The sequence below is a fragment of the Aethalodelphis obliquidens genome, unplaced genomic scaffold, assembly GCF_003676395.1.
Source record: "Aethalodelphis obliquidens isolate GAN/ISIS:26980383/991018 unplaced genomic scaffold, ASM367639v1 scaffold87, whole genome shotgun sequence".
Classification (NCBI taxonomy): Eukaryota; Metazoa; Chordata; class Mammalia; order Artiodactyla; family Delphinidae; genus Aethalodelphis; species Aethalodelphis obliquidens.
Genome location: NW_020838031.1, coordinates 4,360,282 through 4,376,435, shown reverse-complemented (window position 1 = coordinate 4,376,435; position 16,154 = coordinate 4,360,282). Strand labels below are relative to the sequence as shown.

Below are 16,154 nucleotides of genomic sequence, written 5' to 3'. Positions count from 1 at the left end.
TCAGGCGTGCGTGAAATTGCAGCTTGCCCTCCGTCTCCTGTTGCTGATGGACGATCCTTCAGCTCTGCCATCTCCCACCTCCTCTCCCTACCCCAGTCAGTACCTCTTCTTGCCTGTTCACTCGATACCCGCCCCAGTATGCCAGGTGTTGTACTGGACTACTGTACTTTTCAAGGGACTGTACTGTAAGATTAAAAATGTTTTCTTTATTTTTTTCTGTCTGTTTTTTATGTATTATTTGTGTGAAAATTATTATAAACCTATTACAGTACAGTCCTAGATAGCCGATTGTGTTAGTTGGGTACCTAGGCTAACTCTGTTGGACTTAGGAATACCCTCTTGGAACGGAACTCGTTCATATGTAGGGGACTTACTGTAATCAGGATGGAATTTGAAGTTCAACCGTTGTCTTTGTGGTCACTTGAACACGCACCTCTTTTTCTTTATTACGAATTATCTAAAGGAGAGAGGGTTGGCTTTTGTCATTTGTGACTGTGAGGTCTAAGGTGAAGCTGTTTACCTCAAACCTTGGAATAGGCACGTATTTTAAAAAGTAAAACCTGTGTGTGTTTTTCCATTTTCAGGTCCTTTATTCAGTGCAGATTGCTTCATAAGTTTTTACATCAAAATCTGGAAGAGTTGGCTGCAGACCCTCTCCCCAAGAAGATGAAAGATTCTGTGGTGAGACATTTGTGTTGTATAATGTATGCAGGACCACCACTTGACTTGGTGTGGAATAGACCATGAGCTGCCTGCCCAGGGTGGACCCTTGGAGCCTCTGGAGGGTGGATGCGGTGCACACCTGCCACAGGTGCTCACTTGGTCCTCAACTGATGCAGTTTGCCTGGATATTCAAATGAGCCTTGTTCGGACAATTCCGCCCACTGGTGGCCCCAAGCAGCAGGTGGGATGGGCGTGAAGAAAAGCTTGTCAATTAAACATTCAGCCAAACTGCATTCTTGATGTGCCCTGCCCACCCCACTACCACTCTCCTCTCCACATCCTTGCCTTAGCCTCGTGCTGAGCTCAGGGAACTCTTTCCTGGGTCTTTGGGTTCAAGGCTGACATCTGCAAATCCCTTGGGAGGGGCGCTTGGGCTTTAGACTTATGTCTGGGATGTTGCAGAAGGAGCCACCGTATGGGTTGGAGCACAGGAGAGGGAAAGGAAGGAGGAAAAGAAGGAAGAAAGAAAGAAAGAAAAGGTTGTGAAAGAATGATGCTTTCTCTGTTCACCAGGGAAATGGCTTGGAGCAGGTATATCTCTTCGGTATCAACGTCCAAACCTTAATAGTTTGAAAAGCAATGCTCATGGGTCACATAATCTCCCATTCGAGTACTGAACTTGGAGCAGTCAGCTGCCTCCCAGCCATGCTTTTTCTGAATTTTTAAGAATGACAGATCAAAGGAAAAGCAGTTAATGGGCTATTGATGGCAAGCGCCTCTAGGAGCCATGTCTCATTTGTCCTGGTCTCCACAGTATCTGTGCCTCATGGATACCCAGTACATTCCGTTGAATTTAGATGAGTTAAATTGCAATCCACCATTTCGAGACAATATGCAAGACTCATAGCAACACGATAGCATTTGAAAGAATTCATACTCAGACCTCTGTGCCTTTGAGTGTGGTTACAGTTCAAGCGAAAGCACTGAGGCTTGTCTGTCACCAAAGGGGATGAAAACACAAATCACTAGGAATAAGGGTTCGTTAATTGCTGAATTAATTTTTTCCTTCTAGTTTTATTGAGGTATAATTGACATTCAGCCCTGTGTAATTGTGTCATAAAGGCTGAGATACACTTGAAAGCAAGGTGTGAGGTGACGCTTCCAGAGCTGATGAGATGGCAGATAACAGAGAAGACATTTGACATTCAAAAGTAGCATCAACAACCTGACCTCTAATATTTATACCAGGAAACTTAGAGGGACAAGATCAAACTCACATTCCCAGATCGATTTCTGTGAAAGTCCTGGGGGGCCCGGAGTCTACCCAAGAGTTTCCCATGGATATTTGAAAAAACTATCCCCACAGATGTTCCTTGATTTTATGAATGATGAAGATGCCTTCTCATTTATTGCGGTAAAAATAATGTATAAATTACAATGAAATCTGACAAGAAATTTGCCTAGCAGACATTTCATTAGCGTGATTAGCCGTGATGGGTTAGGTGTTGCCTTACTTGGTTTTAATATACTTCGAAATGCTTTGTACCATGTCGAGCACATACCTTGTAGGTGATTTAATATGATGTGTGTGTTCATCTCTCTGAAAAGTCTTCTCATCTAATTATAACATTTTCACGAGGCTCTCAGGTTCAGCTTCTACATTTTGATGTATAATACCTTTCATGTCATCGTGCAGGGATGAAATTTCCCTCCTTGTTTCTGATTTTGTTTATGTCTCTCTCTGGCTCTCTTACTCTCTCTTTGTCTCTCTCTCTCCCTGTCTCTGTCTCTCTTCCCTTACATTTTAGTTTATATGAGAAACCCCTAGGGAGCCTCATTTGCTCTGTTTTCCAGCCCTTCCTTCTATTCTGATCCACTTGGCCTGGGGCAGGGCCTGGGGATCTGCATATTAATGAGACTGTCCACCCAGGTGATTCTGTTCAGGGGACCCACAGACTGTGCTTTAAGGGACATTGATCTAGAAATGGAGATAACCAGAGCTCTGTCAGTGGGTTTATTCTATATGAGCAACACAGGTTATGCACACAAAGTTTATTACCACAGTTCAATGGTTAATAAAAATGTAAACTTTCCACTAGTGGTTTGCCAGGTTAGTCGTTTTCCATATGCCTTATTAGCATGGTCTTTCCGTTTGTACCCTTACCCATTTTCATCACTTTCAATGTTTTTTTTTTAATAGATCTTTATTGGAGTATAATTGCTTCACATTACCGTGTTAGTTTCTGTTGCACAACAAAGTGAATCAGCCATAGGCATACACACGTCCCCATATCCCCTCCCTCTTGAGCCTCCCTCCCACCCTCCCTACCCCACCCCTCTAGGTCATCGCAAAGCACCGAGCTGATCTCCCTGTGCTATGCTGTTGCTTCCCACTAGCTAACTATCGCATTCAGATTTGTTACTTTCATTGTATCTCGAGACAAGCAAACAACATTAATTTTTATCTGTATTATTCAGACAGCTTCTTTTAAACAATTGGTTGTATCACATAGATTTTTCCAGCCCCCATGCTGTCTAAATCTACTGGGTGTGTAGTGTTGGATCAGGGCTTCTTAAATTTCTTTTTAGGGTTGGAGCATGAAGTGTTACATAAAATGCCACAGTGGATTTAAAACATTCTGTGTACTAAGAGCTAATAGAGTTATTAGCTAATCATGCATGGATTTATCATTAAAATAGGCAACAAAACATTAATTTTATTGAATAGTGTTTTAGAAATTCTGGCTAGTGTTAAGTCCTGAAAGAGAAAGAAGTGTAGATTACATTATTACATACGTAAAGAATGCATAGAAAAGTTYATTGAAGTTGACTGTGATTAATAAGAGAATTCATAAATACCACCAGAGACAAAAAAATCAGAAAAACAAGAGCATTCTAACRTATCAGAAATAACATAGAAGATATAACGAAAACATGGTTGAACTCACGATAGAAAACAAGAGCATTCTAACATATCAGAAATAACCATAGAAGATATAACGAAAACATGGTTGAACTCACAATAGCAACAAAATCTATGAGTTGATAATAGAATGATTTTAACAAGCAGTGTCAGAAATAAAGAAAGCTACAGCAGTCTATTAAAATGTAAATGAAGTTCTGAATAAGTGGTGATAAACAGACCTGATTTTGTATGGGAAGGCTGAAATTTCTTAAATGCCAATTCTTTCTAATAAATTTATAGGTTTACTGTAGTTCAAGACAGTTCTGAAGGAATTATATTCACAACTTGGGGAAATAATTCTAAGGTTCATTTAGAAGTATAGCAGTTAATAATAGCTTAAAAAATCCGAAAAAGAAGAATAAGAAAGAGGAACTTAGCACTTTGAGGTTTAAAGTACATTATAAAGATTGAGTAATCAGGAAAAAATATGAGACTCATCCAAGATTAGAGAATGGGGTTAGTGAGGTCAGTAAAACACAGAAAAGAGACAAATTATTTATATGAGTGGATTATGTGAAAATTTAATGTCACAATCAGGAATTGATTATTCAGTGTATGGTGCTGAAGTAGTTCTTTAGTAGTGGGATGTGAAAAAGAATTTCATGTGTTAATCCCTCCCCAGACACCAAGTTAGAGAGAGGGAAGGAGAGATCAAATGATACTTTTCCATCTCTGGTATTTTCCATCTCTGGTATATTGTTATTATAACCAAACTCTGCTGATTAATACTGAAAATTCTGAATAAAATACAAAAAAGTCTTTCTTAGGAGGGTGGGATTAACACATACACACTACTATATATAAAATAGATAATAAACAAGGACCTACTGTAGAGCACAGGGAACTATACTCAATACTTTATAATAATCTATAAGTGAAAAAATCTGAAAAAAATACATATATACATATATGAATCACTGTGCTGTACACCTGAGATTAACATGACATTGTAAATCAACTACAGTTCAATAAAAGAAAATGAAATGAAAAAATCTTTCTTAAATGTGACAAAAAACTGACAAAATAGTAAGGAATTATCAAGTCAGAATTTAAGTGAAAAACGGAACCTTCACTCTGCCTAACCAGGGGACCTTGAGCATTGGTTTTCAGCCCTCCAACTGTGGGGAAGAGAAATGAAAGCCCAAGCCTGCCAAAGTGGGTGTCCAAGGGGAGACCATCTGCTCATCAACCTGGGACACTAAGGCCCACTCTCAGTGGAAGAATGAACCAGAAGGAATCCATTCCACCCTCCACAGTGCCAGGGGAATGCAAGCAAACTCGCTCCAAGGTTGAACAAAAGAATCATCTCCATTGATTTGCAGTACAAGTGCTAATATCTGGATGGTACAAACCCCCTCAATTTATGAATGTAGCTTAAAGTGGCCCCCAACTGGAAATACCTCATGACAGAAAAACAAAAACAAAAACATGAATCCTCTCTAAAGGATTCCTTCCTCCTAGGTCTCCAAGCATTCCCAAAACCAATTTTCTAAGGGATATGAGCAGCTTTCAATAAAGTTTAAAACTACACAGAAAAACAAAGAACCAGCAGAAATAGGTTTGCAAACACTTCAGATATTGGAAGGATCAGATGTAGATGTGAAACAACTCTACTTACTGTGTTTAAAGAAATAAAAGCCTTAAAATGTATAGACAACAGAAAATATATCAAATGATCCAGAATGTTTGAAAGAGAACCAGAGTGTCCTTCCTAAACAAGCAAAATGAAGCAATTAAAGTAAACACACACACACACACACACACACACACACACACACACACACGGGAGATTAGATATCTCTGAAGAGAGAATTAGTGAACTGAAAGATCAAGACAGAAGAAAGTATCCAGAATGCAACACTGATAGACAAAAAATTAGGAAATATGAAACAGAGACGCAGAGGCATGAAGGATGGAGTAAGAAGATATACTATATATCTAATCATAATTCCAGAAAAAAGGGAGAGAGACTGAAGCATATAATGAATATTTGATGAGATAATATTTGACTATTTACCATAACTGATGAAAGACACTGATCAGAGATTTAAGAATTCTGGTGAGGGCTTCCCTGGTGGCGCAGTGGTTGAGAGTCCGCCTGCCGATGCAGGGGACACGGGTTCGTGCCCAGGTCTGGGAAGATCCCACATGCCGCAGAGCAGCTGCACCCGTGAGCCATGGCCGCTGAGCCTGTGCGTCCGGAGCCTGTGCTCCATGACAGGAGAGGCCACGGCAGTGAGAGGCCCGCGTACAGCAAAAAAACAAACAAACAAAAAGAATTCTGGTGAATCATAAGCAGGATAAATTAAAGAAGAATTCACAATGAACAAAACATAGTGAAACTGCAGTACACCAAAGATACAGACCGTCTTAAATTAGTTAAACAGAAGGAACAGATTACATGCAAATGAATGACAGCCTCAATGCTCCGTTATCAAAAGCAATAGTAGAAACCAGAAGACAGCTTGATAGATTTGAAGTTCTGTAAAGCAAGTAACTGCCAAGCTAGAATTCTGTACCCAGTGAAAATACCTTTCAAGAATGAGGACAAAATAAAAATATTTTAGAAAAATGCTGAGAGATTCTCACTGAATGTAATTCTGAAAGACAGTGTTCAACAGAAAGTGATCTCAGATGGTCTAATTTGCAAGAAAGCACAAAGAGAAGAGAAAGTGGCAAATACATTAGTAAATCTAAATAAAGTTTAACTGTATAAAACCGTAGTGAGTGTATGGTTGGCTTAAAAAATGTAAAGTAGAATTGCAATATGTGAGTACAATAACATACAAGTTTGGATGGGAGGAGAAATGGACTCCAAGACTTGAAAGTTCTTAGTCATGTCCAGAAGATGAATTAAAATATTGATTAAATTTAGACTGTGATAAGTTAAGCCTGCATGTTGGATTGTTTAGTATAACTACTAAAGGAATAGAAACAAACCATGTAAGTTCCAACCCTGTATAGAAGGAAAAAAGGAATGAAAAAAAAATAGAAGTTCTTCTAAGTAATAAAATATAATAGGACTCCTCTGTTACACTATACTTAAAAGTCAATTCCAGATGGATCACACACCTAAATATGAGAGGACAAATCCTGAAAGCACTTAGAATCATAATGAAGGAAATTATCTTTATATCAGCGTAGGAAAAATTTTTTAAATAACACAAAAATTCAAATTCATTAAAATTATGACCTTTGATTTATCAAATAATACAGAAAAAAGACTTAAACAAGCCACAGAATGGGAAACAATTTTTAAAATATATATAGTTGATAAAGCACTAGTGTCATGATGAAACATAAAATTCCTAAAAATCAGTAAGAAAGCCATATATCTCAATTAAAAGTGGGTAAATATAAATGGCTAAAACATGACTATATATGCAATCTAATTACTAATCAGGAAACTCCAACCTAAAACCACACTGAGTTACCATTTCACACCAACCAGACAAAAAATTAAAGTTCTCACAATACTAAGTGTTGACAAAAGCGTGGCACAAGGGAACTCTCATGCACTGCTGGTGGTAGTGTAAATTCGTATGTCTGTTCTGGAAGCAGTCTGGTATTATAAAATTGAAGGTACATATACACTACAGCCAGCAATTCTACTTCTAAATACATATTTACCCTGGAACAAATCTTGCACATCTGTACCAAAATACACATATAAGATTGCTCATCATAGCATTTGTTCACAAGAGCCCCACACTGAAGCCACTGGAAATTCCACCCACAGTAGAATGTCCCCTTCAGCAAAGGAAAAGACCTTACTAGAGCTATATATGGTGAATTTTAACCACACAATGTTGAGCAAAGGGAGCAAGACGCAAACAGATACGTACAGTATGGTACCATCTGTTGGGGAGAAGTATGCAAACTGACCTGCTTACAGTTACGATCATAAGTAGCAAACATTCATTTTTTTAAAGCAAGAAAATGATTTTCATCAATCAGGATAGTTGATAGGGAACCCCAAGAGGGGAAAGAAGGATTTATGATCAGGGAACCACATACAAGGGGCTTTTTGGGGGCTGGGAATGCTAGATTTCCTTCAACCAGGAGGTGGTCACTGAGGCATTCACTTTACAATTATTCTGAAATTGTACGTACTTATTTTATACATTTTTCTGTATGCATGGCTTGCGTTTTTAAAAATGTAAAAGAAATTTTCAATAAAGAGCATGAAATAACATCAAACATTTATTCAAATTCAAGAAAGCAAATGATTTTCCAGACCATGGAATCTATAAGATAAAAATAACACACACGTGCGTGCGTGCACACACACACACAGATTTGAGTGCATAAAAATTTTAAATTTCTATATGTAAAAAAGGGCAATAAAATGCAAATAATTTGGTAAAAATATTTGTTACGAATTTGATAAAAGTTAAGTTTCTTGTACCAACTACTTTTACAATTTGATTTTTTAAACTCTATAAGCAAATGATATTAATATATACATCTTATTTAGGAACAGTATTTAGTAGGTAAATGTATGAAGTATATTTACACTTATTATAAATAAAGAAATGCAAGTTAAAATAAGATGGCATTTTTTGTTCCACTCGATTAGCACAGGATAAATGAATGATATTGCCAATTGTGACAAGATGAGATCTCTTAGACATTGTATTTGTGTAAATTATTACAATCATCTGGTAAGGCATAATTTATCAAGAATTGTGAAATATTCATAACCTATGATACAGTAAATCTCTGTCATAGGTTTTCTAGAGAATTAATTCAAAATATGAAAAAAGAATTAGGTGCAAAAAGATAATGATTGCAGCATACTTCATTAGGGGAAAAAATGGAAGGCATCCTAATATCTAGCAGTTAGGAAAAGTTTGCGTTCAGTTTCATTCACTAAATTAATACTTTGAGTGTCCACTATGACACTGTTTTGTGTATGTATGGGTATGTACGTGTATGGCATCACAAGATGGAAAATTATTTAGCCAGTAAGATGCTGTTAGTAAGTCTATACAATAATATTTATAATGGTTACAAAAGAAACTACTGTTGAAAAAGGTAGAAAATTATATGTACACTAAGATTAGACCTTTGTGAAACATTCACAGAAAAACCATATACATTTGTGTTTACAGCTAGAACTATGATTCAGCGTCCACAGGCAAAAATACTGGCCCAGAAAACACAGCAACAATCTCTGAGGCCCAGGTGTCTTTCAAGGTTCCTTTTAAAAAATATTTTCAAGAGTACAGCTTTTGGAGCAAAATAATATCTGCTCTTTGGTGGCCGTAGGAAAAGAGGGAGTCATTTCCTTTTTATTTTGCTGATGTTACTTTCACCCATATTAAGAGAGTCATCTATATTTTTATTCATTGGCACCACGAGGAAAAAGCTCAGTAATTACCATCTGCCATCTCCTTTGGTGAGTCTGTTCAAAACTTTTGCCCATGTGCAGCTAGCAATGGGGTAGGGAAGAGTTGTTGGACTTCTTATTGATCAGTAAAGTTCTTTATATATTATAGATAAAAGTCTTTTGTTGGATGTATGTTTTGCAAATGTTTTTTTCCCAAGCTTTGCCTTGCCTTTTCATTCTATAACAAAGTCTTTTGAAGAACAGATGTTTTAAATTTTCATAAAATTCAATTTACGACGTTTTTTTCTTTTATAATTCCAGCTTTTAGTGTCCTATTTAAGAAAGCTTTGCCAAACCCAAGGTCACTAAGATTTCCTCTTATGTTTTCTTTGAAAAATTAGATAGTGTAACTTAGATTTATGAGGCAGGTTGAGTTAATTTTTGTACGTGATGTGAGGTAAGTGTAAAGGAGCTTTTTGTTGTTTTGTTTTTGTAGATGCCTATTCAACTGCTCCAGAACCATTCGTTAAAAAGATTTATCCTCTACCTTATTTTGGGGAAAGGTGCCATTTTACCTTGACCTCTTTGTATTTTTTTAAATAATTAATTTTATTTATTTATCTTTGGCTGTGTTGGGTCTTCATTGTTGCGCGGGCTTTCTCTAGCTGTGGCAAGTGGGGACTACTCTTCGTTGCAGCGTGCGGGATTCTCATTGTGGTGGCTTCTCTTGTGGTGGAGCGTGGACTCTAGGCGCGTGGCTTCAATAGTTGTGGCACATGGGCTCAGTAGTTGTGGCTTTTGGGCTCTAGAGCACACGCTCAGTAGTTGTGGTGCACAGGCTTAGTTGCTCCGCGGCATGTGGGATCTTCCTGGACCGGGGATTGAACCCGTGTCCCCTGCATCGGTAGGTGGATTCTTAACCACTGTGCCACCAGGGAAGTCCTGACCTCTTTGTTTAAAATCAATTGGCTATTTACATGTTGGTTTATTTATGGACGCTTTACTCTGTTCAGTTAACCTTGATGTATATTTTGTGCCAATACCATCAATACCTGATTACTGTAGTTTTGCACATACAAGTTCTGAAACCAGATATTGAATGTCCTCCAACTTTGTTCTTCTTTTTCAAAGTTGTCTTACTTAGTCTAGGTCCATTGCATTTCCAAATAAATTTTTGAATGAGCTTGCCAATTTGTACAGAAAAATCCTGTTAGAATTTTGATTAGGATTGCATTGACTCTGTAAATCAATTTGGTAAGAACTGACTCCTTAACAATATTGAATCTTCAAATCCAAGGACATGGTATATCTCTCCATTTATTTCTTTAGTTTCTCTCAGCAATGTTTCATAGCTTTCAATGTACAGGTCTTGCATATTTTTTGTCATATTTATCCCTAAATACTTCCTATTTTTGATGCTATTGTAAATGACCTTTAAAAAATTAAGTACATGAAAAATGCTCGACATTGTTAGCCATTGGAAAATGCAAATTAAAACCGTAATTAGATACTGCTATATCAAGCTTTCTTGACCTCACACTGTTGACACTGAGCCGGATAATTCTCTGTTGTCAGGGATTATCCTGAGCGGTGCAGGATGTTTAGCTGCATCCCGGGCCTCTACCCACCTGATGCCGGTAACACTCTTCCTCTACGCAAAATGTAACAAAAATGTCTCTTTCCAAATGTCCCTTGGGAGGTCAGATTGTCCCCGATTGAGACAATTGTTGAGAAGGCAGTGGTTGAGAACCACTGTACCACACAACCACTGGAATGGCTAAAATAAAAAATGCTGACTACACCAAGCGTGTATCCTTGTCAAGGATACGAAGCAATTGGAACCCTCCAGACTGCCAGTGAGAATGTAAAATGGTTACAACAACTTTGGAAAATCATGTGGCAGTTTCTTAAAATGTTAAGCCTAAACCTACCATATGATCCAGACATTCTACTGTTAGGTATTTACACAAGAGAAACAAAAGCATGTGTCCAGAAACAGGTCTGTGAACATTCATAGCAGTTTTATTTATAATAGCCCCAAACTGGGAACAACTCAGATGTCTATCCATGAGTGAATGGTTCAACACAGTGTGGGGTACACCCACACAGAGGAATATTATACAGCACCGAAAAGGAATGGACTGTTGATACAGATAACACATGGATTAATCTCAGAATAATTATACTAGTGAGAGAAGCCAGACCAGAAAAGAATACGTTGTCTACAGTTCTATTTATATAACATTCTAGGAAATGAAAACAAATTATAGTGATGGAGCAGGGCAGTGTTTATCTGAGGATAGGTGAGGAGAGAAGAGAGAGAGAGATTAGAAAAGGTCAGGAGAGGAAATTTGGGGTGTGTGTGATGAATATGCTAATTATCTTAATTATGGTGATGGTTTCATGGGGATATACCTAGGTCAAAAGTCATCAAATTGTACACCATATCTCTCTCTATATGCACACACACACACACACACACACAGGGTTTTTGTATGTCAATTATATCTCAATAGAGCTATTTAAAAATTACAACAAAGAAAAATGGACAGAAAGATAATAAATAGAGGCTGTATAAAGGTTTGCATTTACAAGGATACTGATGACACTGACAAAAATCAGTGAACTTCCTGTATATTGACCAACTTTGGAAAAAAAATTAAAAATAATCTGAGGTCATTCTCCCTATTGCTTTAAGAAACGTGCAGATGCAACCCTTCTCCCCCCAACACTTGCCCTGGTGGCCCACTGTTTTGCCTTTAAACAGGGATGAGTGGTCAATTAAAGATGACACAATTTTAAATTAGAATATTTGGGAAAATATGTATCTCCCTTTTGGATAAGCATTCAGCAATTTTTTTTGTTTGTTTGTTTTTTTGCGGTACACAGCCTCTCACTCTTGCGGCCTCTCCCGTTGCGGAGCACAGGCTCCGGACGCGGAGGCTCAGCAGCCATGGCTCACGGGCCCAGCCGCTCCGCAGCATGGGGGATCTTCCCAGACCAGGGCACGAACCCGCGTCCGCTGTATCGGCAGGCGGACTCTCAACCACTGCGCCACCAGGGAAGCCCAGCATTGAGCAATTTTTAAGTGACATAAACCATGTCAGTGAAAAATAGGAAATAAAAATTAACATATCTCCACGGCCTAAAGATGCAGTGGATTACAGAACTTTCCTCCAGAAAGGCTTGGCCTTTTGTAAGCATTTGGGATGAAAGGAGAGAACAAAGTTTTGCAATTTACTAGTAGTAAATTTTCAAGAACACTTCTGATCGCAAAAATTTTATAGATTCAGAATTAAAAACCAATGATTCTCCCTGCTCAAAAATCAGATTACCATTACTAAGAATAAACCTAGAATTTGGTTTATCACTACGATTCCTCATCTATTCAATACTTGTATGTGAATCGTAAACGTTTGAGATTGGAAATTCAAAACAACTTTAGCAGCTAATTGGTAATTGATGTTGAGAATGTATCTCTTCACTGTATTATTGATTATCCCAACCAAGCCGTGTTGATTTTTCATCGCATGGTTCAGGTTGTTCTTATTCCATTTAAGCTGCCTTTCTGATTTCTTTCCATCACTTTGGATATCAATTCAGTCAGAAAGCCAGCAGTATGACTTGCAAGGAACTCCACATTTTAATTTTAGAAAGACAAGAAAAGAAAAAGGTCAGGGAGGAAATGTAGGTAAACGGAAATACGGTTTGTACGAAAAGAAAAAAAGGGAGGATGGAGGGAAACAGAGTTGTATATTCTGTCTGATTTTCTGGTAGCTAACATTCAAAACTGTTATTTAAGAGGCATAATTCCTTTTCAGTACGATACATTGGTGTATTTAATGATTTCAGAGTTTTCAAATAACAGTGTGTGATAGCTTAAAATGTTCAGTAATTGTGTACTGCAGCTAATTGGTCTCTGAAGAGAGGAGAAATTTGATGATCCCTTAAGGTTCCTTTTAGCTCAGTCAGCAATATCGTACCCTGTTTGAGCTAACACGCCTTCCTTCATATATCTGCAGTATTAATAACATTCTTTGGTCTAACTTTGCTTTGCTTCCCTACTGCCTGCTCACACAACGATTTTGCATGATGGAAAATTATTAGCAAGTTACCGACATTTCATTTTCTGTGTATGTGTACATAATATAAATATACTTAAATTATTTGGAAATGGCCTTTACCCAATTTGACTGGTGAATTAAAATGTAAAATCTCTTCTGGGCCGAAGAAATAGGTAAACGTGTAAGAGGCCTCTGTTCGGCATACCCAGGCTGTGCGCATGTTAAAACATAAGCCACGCCAAAGGCAAGTAGAGATGATTTGCGCTTTACCCTCCTTTAGCACACCTGGGCATGTTGCATCCGATCTGCTCGTAGAGAAGAAACGTATGCCTCTTCCACGGGTTAGAAAACCTTTCTTCTCTCCCTGGCTAGCGGATGGAGGCATTGCAGTCCGCATTTCCTCTTCCTCACCCTCTGCCTTAGTTTCCCTGATATTCCCCAAACAGGAGGTGGCAAACAGTCCATCCAGTGTGTGCCATTGGGAATTGATCAGGTAAGTGATGGGCTGCAGGTGTAGTTTATCCAGGGTCAAGATCCTGTCCCCTGATTTACCTGGTCACCCGGAATAGCTGAGAGAAGCACAGAAGAGCAAACTATACCCTTGTTTTCTGTTTACAGAAGGATATCTTAAAATCGGATCTCATCATCTGCTCGGTGGCTGCCATTCTGTCCTTTGCGGTCAGTGCCAGCACTGTGTTCCTGTCCTTGCGGGTATGTATCCATGTGGCTCTGCACTCTTACCCCCTCCTTATTCTCTGTAATAAACGAAGCCCACTGTGCAGCTCCAGACTATTGACGGGATGGTGGAGCCAGGGGAGGTACAGAAAAGGCCAGTTGAGGGCTTGAAGGGATATATCCAGATGTGTTACGAGTTATGTCCAAGAGGAGCTTTGATCCACATCACAGAGTGCATTTGTACCCTTTCTGTTTCCCCAGAAAACAGAAAGACAGGGGGGTTGTCTTGTTTGCGCATTTCGTGGAATCCACCGTGAGGACAGTCAGCAGTAGTAAGACAGGCTCCCGACTCACTACTATGAGCAGAGAAGGGAGGACTCACCGTCAGGAGTGAGACGGAGGTCACAGAGCCAAAAAGATTATCGGAACATAATTTTCAGTTGGAGAAACAAAATTAGAGCGCTCCAGATGGGACTTCTGGCTGAAGGTGCTTGCAGACAGTTGCTGTCTCACTTGCCTTTCAATGAGGAAAAGTCTGTTAGGTCAATCTGTTATTCTCCATCCCTTCTTTAAAAAAAACACAAAAAACAAGAAAACGTTTTCTCATGGGCAGAATGTCTCAACCTCTTCTCCACCCCGTCTCGGTGGTTCTCAACACAGAGATCAACTTCCTGCGATATGGGAGAAATTTTCAGAGGCCTGAAGCAGGAACCCGGTTTGGCTGTGTATGCCTTAGGGGGAGCAGAGAGGGAGGACAGTGTTCCGTGTTCTTTGCGGGCACCCCTCCCCGTCCTTCAGGCTGTACACTGACTCTTACCCTCTTCTGTCGCAGCCGTTTCTCAGCATCGTGCTGTTTGCGCTGGCCGGCACTGTGGGGTTTGTAACCCACTACCTGCTCCCACAGCTCCGCAAGCATCACCCGTGGATGTGGATTTCACACCCCGTCCTTAAAAACAAAGAGTATCAGCAACGGGAAGTGAGAGGTTAGTAAAATATCTCTCATACAAATGTGATGTAAGCGGGTGGCATCCTTCACAGGGAGGGTGGGCACAGCGGTGTGAATGCACTTCATGCCACGGAACTGTACCCTTAAACACGGTGACAACGGTACCTGTTACATTATGTCTGTTCCACCACAATAAAAAAAGGAGAGTGTGTGTACCTTGGAGTGTACATAGTGTTCCCAGAACAAGAAAGTTGAAGTGGGGTGAATTAGAAGTATATTTTCTAAAAATGATTGGTTATTATTATTGAGGAAAAATTAATTTACGCCACTCAGGCTGTAACCGAAAGTGGGGTCTGGCTGCTCGCTGCTCAAAAGCCAATAAAGAGGCCAGGCTGGTGGAAAGGAAAGTTTGCTTTATTTTGGATGTGGGGGTGGATGCCCGTCCAAAGGCCAGCTCCCCTGCACTGACAACCAGGGGTCAGGAACTTCTATAGGTGGAGGGAGGGGGCTACATGCAGAAACAGCACAGTCAGCTCTGGCCGTCATCTTGAAATTGGTCGTCGGTGGTCTGACCAGCGTCATCTTGATTGTTTCAGGTGCAGTTAGTCTGCAGTTCTGGGGTCGGTTTGTTTCTATTTCTTTGAGGCCAGCTCTCGGAATTGTGGCTGCTTATGTCATGGCATCTTGTAGTTAACTTCTTCCACCTGGTGAGGGTTTCAGTATCTACAAGACAGCTCCCAGGATATGGCTCAGAGTATGATCTTTAGCCCTTGAGGAGGGACTAAAGGTCCTTAACTTCGCTGAATGACTGAACTATTATTACTTAGTCTCGTTTTCCTTTGCTTCTGCATTGTCTCACTTCTCTGATTAAACTTATTCGTTGGCTAAGTTTTTCCACAGACAGAAGGCAGGCAGAGGACATGGGCTGGGGGAGGAAAGACCGTAGGGTCCTGCTCCATTTCAAGACCTGAAGTTTATGTTGTTCCAGCTTCAGCTGACTGGGGACCAAGAATAGCATCACTTGACCGCCCTTTCACCCTCCACAAAACCAGGGCAGGGATGTAGCAGAGGCTGACCTTGGAATTTTGCTCGCTGAACCCTTGAGTTTTGTTGAACTTGCTTTGCTCACGTAGAACTAGACCCACACACAGACCTGTACTTGATTGACTTAGCAGTTCCCTGGGCTGAGTCAGGCCACCGTCAAGTAGTAGCCTGGTAACCCCGACAGTGTTTGAGCTTCTAAATAAAAAAACTCAGGAATTTCCCTTGCTAGGTCTCCCCAGCCTCTGTGATTGAACAGATGACGGAAGGATTGATTTATCGCCCTTTTCAGGCGTATCAGTCACAGTTGATGGCTGTAGTTGATAACTAGCTCATGTTAAACGAGGTGTCATCTCTACCTCCGGGAATGAGGGGATGTGAGTAGCACCACGGTTTGCTGACTCACAGGAATGTACTGGGCTCCGCCAGGTTTGTCATCAGTAACTTCAGTAGACAAGTGTGACCAGA

At 39.7% G+C, this 16,154-nt stretch overlaps 1 protein-coding gene across 1 annotated transcript in view; it reads left to right on the top strand.

Annotated features, from left to right (window-relative positions):
- Window positions 1-16,154, top strand: part of PCNX2 (pecanex 2) — a 273,090-nt gene that overhangs the window by 108,633 nt on the left and 148,303 nt on the right. Inside the window, exons 17-19 of the mRNA XM_027094137.1 lie at window positions 585-681; window positions 13,643-13,735; window positions 14,532-14,682. Coding sequence (XP_026949938.1) covers window positions 585-681; window positions 13,643-13,735; window positions 14,532-14,682 — 341 coding nt within the window. The remainder of the gene's footprint in view (window positions 1-584; window positions 682-13,642; window positions 13,736-14,531; window positions 14,683-16,154) is intronic.